Raw genomic sequence first — 5,945 nt, 5'->3', positions numbered from 1 at the left:
TAGTGGGGCTAGAGCGGGGAGATCAGATTTACCCGGGGCTGGACCCACCGTCTAGTGCTACCCACAGAGGAACAGTGACGCGGTGGGGCAGGAAGTTTTTAGTGCTGGTGTGATCCCAAACACGCTGCCCGCACCCACAGATGTCCCTGTGTGCATCAGGTGGGGAGTCGCAGCTCTGCAGACACTGCTGCCGTAATGACAAACCCGGTACTAACTGCGGGGTGTTCACTGGGGTAGTTGGGTGTTCAGTTGCTGGAATTGTTTTGTTTGCTGCTGCTGTTCTGTCTGCTTGAGAGTGGTGTTTCCCTTTTGCTCAGGCTGCCCTTAAAACGGAGCGGTGCCTCCTTCGCCGATGAGTTTGAGCCGATACCACCAAAGCAAACCAAGGAGGAAGATCCTCAGAGAGGTAACCCTGAGACGGGAACTCTTCTTGAACATGGTGGCTCCTTTGACTCAAGTAACCCCGGATCTTGAGTTGCCTGAGGCCATGTCATGAGAACATGCTGTAGAGCTCTGATTCAGTGCTGTGCTTTATCTCTTCCAGTCTTGTTGTATGTGCGGAGGGAGTCGGAGGAGGTGTTTGACGCTCTCATGTTGAAGACACCAGATCTCCAGGGCCTCAGAACAGCTGTAAGTGTTATTGAAAAACTGACACCTGAACGAGCAGCAGAGAAAAGGACGCTGGAACTTGCCGTGTAGGACACTGGCCATACGACTCGTGTATCTCATGTCCGCTTGCTCTTGAGAATGGAAATGGAAAGTGGGTGGCAGGTGAATTCCACTCACAGCTCCTGGCCTGGGCCGTGTGCTGCCAGTGCTGCAACGGGGACAAACACACCTTGTGGTGAGAAGTCTTGTTCCGATCAGAGTATCAGTCTCCTCTTGTGACAGCACACCCAGATGTCCACTGGAACCCACCTCTCCATTCTCAAGGCTGCACGTGTGCAATCTGAAGCCAGCTCTGGCTCCTGCTGGAATTCCCTGTGCTGTGTTTGAGGAGCTCACAGACATATTTCTGTGCTGATTATCAGCAGCATCGCTGATAACCCACCTCTCTTTGGAGCTTTCTGGGAAGGAAACAAACAATAAAACTCCCAGATTTGGGGTGGCTTTATGGCTGACCTTTCAGCTCTGTTGGCTTTACAAACTTTTAAAAATAGAGAGTTTGAAAAATGTCAGCACAGAGGATTCTTTGCCATCTTCTCCCTCCCCCATCCTTCCCTGTAAAGAGTCAAAACCCTTTTTTTGTGAAAAAGCTGCAAAGCTCCCGTGATCCTAAGAGCAGGTACCTGTGCTCACCTCAGAGAGGTCTGCGGGGAAGCCTGGCAGGTCACCTAAAGCCTGAGCAAGAGCTGCAGCGTCCTGCAGCAGACACAACCCCTCCTGGAGTTTCCTTCCTGCAGAGGAGAAGCTCCATGCTCCCTGTGCCCAGCAGCTGGAGCAGGAAGCCCCAAACAGGCCGTGGTCAGAGCGTCCCGTTCAGATCATGGCTTCGGCCCCTTCTCCTCCAGTAAGGGGAGGGGGAAGCCTTTGCTGCCGGATACCCCTGGCTCAGTCTGTCTGATTTTTATCATAGGAGTTTAATTTTACAAACACCAAGAATTGCCATGTTTTCTCTCGCAGATTTCAGAAAAATACGGGCTTCCCGAAGAAAGCATTTATAAAGTCTACAAAAAATGCAAAAGAGGGTAAGCTAATCTCCCATCTGCTTTCATCGGTGCCTCTAACCCAGCTCTCTCCGGGACCCGCCACAGGCTGAAACAGCGTTTTAACAAGATAATAAAAAGTAAAGCCGTGGGAGCCCATGCTGTTTGGAGCATGTAAAACTCAAGATCTTTCTGGGCTTTAAAGATTTGGGATAACGCTTGTTTGTGTTATATTTGTTTGGAGTGTAAAGTCTCCGAAGGAAAGGAAGTTGGATGAAGGAGGAATTGTTTGGGTAGTTTAATGGGTGATCCTTTGTGTCTCCGTCTGAAAGGCTGAGGTTATGGAGAACTTACCTTCCGGCCATCAGAGGTGGAAATGTTTGCTTCTCCAAATCAAGTCCCTGGCTCAGAAAGAGACTCTGCCCACTAAATAAGAGCCTGGGCAGCCTGGGTGGGGAAGAGGGGAGATCTGGAAGCTGGGGGCTCCGTTCCAGCTTTGTCATCCCACCCCCAGACCATGGAGGTCAATGGGAAACTTCACCCCTCACGTTGGGAGGGGATGGAGCAGACCCTTCTGGGCACTGGTGGCCCTTGTGCAGCCCCAGTACAGAAATGCAGGTCCCGCTTGAGACACTTGTCAGGTGCTGCTGGGAGGCAGGCGTAGCTCTGCTGGGGTGACTGGTGAGGTTTGTAGTACACGTGCTTTAAACAGGGTGTTTACGAGTGACTGATCCTGGTGGATCTCCCCTGCGGCTGAGGGAATGGTGCCGTTTGCACCAGCTGCTGAGTCTTCCATGGGGAGCAGCGGTCTCTACCTTCAGAAGTGTTTTCTGGCCTCAGAACTCCCGCTGGGTTGTCTCCTCTGGCAACGAGTTCTCCCTTCAGCTGATGGAAAGGGAGCGACTCCAAAGCTCCCAAGCTTATTTCCATGGATCTCTCAATCCCGAGCCCTTCTCGCTGAGCAGGCGAGATACGATCAGCCTTTGCAAGCAGCGCCGGCTGCCTGGGAGATGAACTCAGTGTTGTTGCTGGCCCTGGTCCAGAGCTTGAACGTGGGGAGGGAGGCAGAAAAGCAAAGCTGATGACGGGTCCCACGTTAGCAGCTGATGACGGGTCCCACGTTCTCACCAGCACGGCTCCCCGGAGAGGTCCTCTCTGTGTCAGAAACGCGGGGAAGAGGCCTGGGGAGCTGAGGGCTAGCCCAGAGCTCTGCTGCTGCACTTGCTTTCTAGTGACGGTGAGATGGAAGGTCCTAAAGCTCCTTGGACAGGATCTTCCAACTCATGTGGTGTCACCATAACGTCATCCCCAGGGGACCTGGCCACTTTGCTTCAAGGGGAGCAGAGCTCAAGTTGGGCTCAGAGGCAGCTGCGAGATGGGAGGGGGACAGGCAGAGGTTTCTCCTCCGTGCTGTGATGTGGGCTCATTGAAGCAGGAAGCTGTTAAACCCCCTCACCTCTAAACCCACAACTGAGCAAACCTTACCTGTTCAGGAGGGGGTTTAGATAAGCTCCTGGTTTTAAGATGACGGACAAGCCGTAGTGAGGTGTCTGGACTGGTCAGGAGGCTCTTCCGCCTGTTCCTGAACTCAGGGCTCTCAGCACTGTCAGATGCTCATCCAGCAGCCCCAGAAGTGGAAATTTCTCCCCAAAGAAAAAACGAACAGTGGTGGCCTCAGGAGAGGGGTTGTCCAAACACCTTCAGGCAGACGGAGCCTCAAGCCTGATCTCGAAGAACAACTGCGAAGGAGAGGGGTGCTCAGTTTATTGACACAGCTTCAGGACCGAGCCAGAACTCCGGTGTGTCAGCAGTGGTGGTGCTTGGGACACGGACATCACAGGTCAGCAGGCTGTCAGCAGACACCGGCTCTTCTCCAGTAACTCCAGCTTGTGCTGGAGGTTTCTGAACCAGCTGACTGTGGGTGTCTGCTCGGCAGGAGAGAGCCAAGCAGTGCTGAGTTTGCAGGTGGGCCAGGAAATGGCCCTGCTCAGGGGAGAGGCCACCCGGCCTGTGTGGCTGGATCTGATAAATAGTAAGTGGGGTTTAATAATGGTTGGGAGGGAAACCAGGCTGATGCCCTTTCCATCTGTGCCCCAAAATGAAGGAGCAAAGAGGTACGTAATGAAAAGGCAGCTCCTGAAATCAGATTTCTACAGAAATCCATTTGACAGCTGGTTGAGTGAAAGCTGGACGTGGCTGGTTATCGCTGACACCTGGGGGACATACAAGAGCTTCTCCAGTCTACCAGGTGGCAGGACCAGACACTGCTTCCTGCTCCCCCAGTTTTAATTTGCCTTTGAATAATTTTACCCTGTTGCTCCACCCTAAACAATCCCCTCTTAATAATTACAGCTTGAGGGTCAGATCTTCATCTGGGCTAAGCTAGTGAAGCTCAGTGGTGCTGCCTGGATGTACGGGAGGTGAGGACCTGCTGTCAGCCATGAGCCTCCTCGGTGTGATGAGCTCACCAGGTGAACTTGGGCTCAGGGTGACTCAAGGGCAATAATAAGTAATTTCGTATCTTGGTGAGGTTTGGTTTAGAAAAACAATACAGGGCTCAGATCCCACATCAACACTCCCTCCAATCTTTTGTGGTTGAGAAATCAGATGGAAGCAGGGTAGCAAGAGGCGCAGGTGACTCCTCCGGCTTCCTGCGCTAGGACAGCCAGAGACAACTGCAGCAGCTCCGTGGCAAGGCTGGCTCGATGCTGCCACCAGAACAGACTGGGGCAGAGCTGCACCCTCACCTCTGAAATCTGGGCGTGCTGGGACAAAGCTGCCCCTACGCGCCACAATCGCACAGGGCAGGAGCCAGTTGCTGCAGCCTGGTGTGGCTGCCCCAACCTTGGAGGTGTTCCCCGGGGGGACAGCGGGGCTGAGCGTTCTTGTTAAACTGCTGGACTCGTTCAATGTTCATCCTTCTCCTGGGTTTGGTCTTGGCTCGTGGAGCATTGCACAAGTAATGCTCTTGCCCCATTAATGACCCTGGAGGGAGCTGGAGGGGATGTGCTTCCTGCACAGAAAGACAATTTGTTCTCTTTGTTCCCTCTGAACATTACAAATTTCACATCTGATTTATGGGTACACGGTGGGGTGATGCAGAGTGCCCCATCAACTCCACGATCCTGAGGGGCTCTTGCCGGGCACAGAACTGCAGCCTCAGGTTTCAACCAGCTGCTGAAGGCGTCTCCACGTAACCGATCCCGGGCCAGAGAAGCCGCGGGACCTGCAGCAGGGCTGGAGCCGTGCCCTTGAGCATGGGCAGGACTTCGCCAGGGCCTGGCAGCATGTGTGTTCCCGGCAGAAAGGGCTCCCAGGCAATGCCCAGGGCACCGCACAAGGGAGGCTCTGCGGGTGCCCCAGTCCAACCCTCTCCCATCCCCTCCCAAAGCAGTCTCGGCTTGTTCGGAATAATGCACCCCTCAAAGCGGGGAGTGAGCAATTCCCTAAATTCACACCCTGCCGTAATCCAGGGTAATTTGCCGGTGCAGCAGACGCTGGGCCTGGGCATGTCGAGGGCAGAATTGCGAAAAGCTCTGTGGGATGTTCCTTTGTGTCGTGGCTTTAATTAGTTCATCGTGGCTGAGCCCCTGCCCTGGTCAGGGAAGGTGGACGCTGCGCTGTGCCTTGTGCCTGCCCAGGGCTGGGTCTCCTGGGCACGCGACCTCATCGATAATAGGGCAGTAAAAGCCATTTTTAACGTGAATTTTGTGTGGAGACATTTCAGAGAGGCCTCCCCCAGTGCCATGAGGCTTTGTCAGTGATGTTACTCCCAGTTCACAGCTGGAAATCCTGAGCAGTGATGCCCAGCCCTCCCGACTGAGCTGCCCCACAACCCCCTCGATGTGCTGCCCCTGACCCAGCTGTTCTCCTTCTCCTGCAGGATCCTGGTCAACATGGACAACAACATCATCCAGCACTACAGCAACCACATGGCCTTTCTCCTGGACATGGTGGAAGCAGAGGACAAGTTCCAGATCATCCTCAAGGAGCTATAAAGAGCCGCAGGCAGCACTTACTGGGACTTCTCTCAAAGCCGGCAAGTCTGACCCAGCAGAACTCAGCCTAGTGCCTCAGCTCGTCGCCTTTACTTGAATCCACTGCCCCTGGGAGGCCCGCAGCCTCACGGTGCCAGACCCGAGACTGCCTGGGAGATGTTATCGATGTGAACGTGGAACTTCTCTCTGTTGAGTTTGTTATTATTATTTTTTATTTTATTTTATTTTATTCCCTTCTGGCGATGGGCCTGACCTCCCGTTTCACAGCTGGGGATGCGTGGCTACACCATCATGGCTGGGG

The 5,945-nt window shown here is 53.8% G+C and overlaps 1 protein-coding gene across 1 annotated transcript in view; it reads left to right on the top strand.

The window, feature by feature from the left end:
• The window catches only part of GRHL3 (grainyhead-like 3 (Drosophila)), a 26,075-nt gene extending 20,431 nt beyond the window's left edge, over positions 1-5,644 (top strand). Inside the window, exons 13-16 of the mRNA XM_010134519.1 lie at positions 318-406; positions 545-630; positions 1,624-1,688; positions 5,530-5,644. Coding sequence (XP_010132821.1) covers positions 318-406; positions 545-630; positions 1,624-1,688; positions 5,530-5,644 — 355 coding nt within the window. The remainder of the gene's footprint in view (positions 1-317; positions 407-544; positions 631-1,623; positions 1,689-5,529) is intronic.
• Positions 5,645-5,945: the final 301 nt, after the last annotated feature.

Source organism: Buceros rhinoceros, unplaced genomic scaffold (genome assembly GCF_000710305.1).
Source record: "Buceros rhinoceros silvestris isolate BGI_N320 unplaced genomic scaffold, ASM71030v1 scaffold7134, whole genome shotgun sequence".
Lineage (NCBI taxonomy): Eukaryota > Metazoa > Chordata > Aves > Bucerotiformes > Bucerotidae > Buceros > Buceros rhinoceros.
The sequence above is the reverse complement of the archived record's forward strand: the minus strand, read 5'-3'. Positions and strand labels throughout refer to the sequence as shown.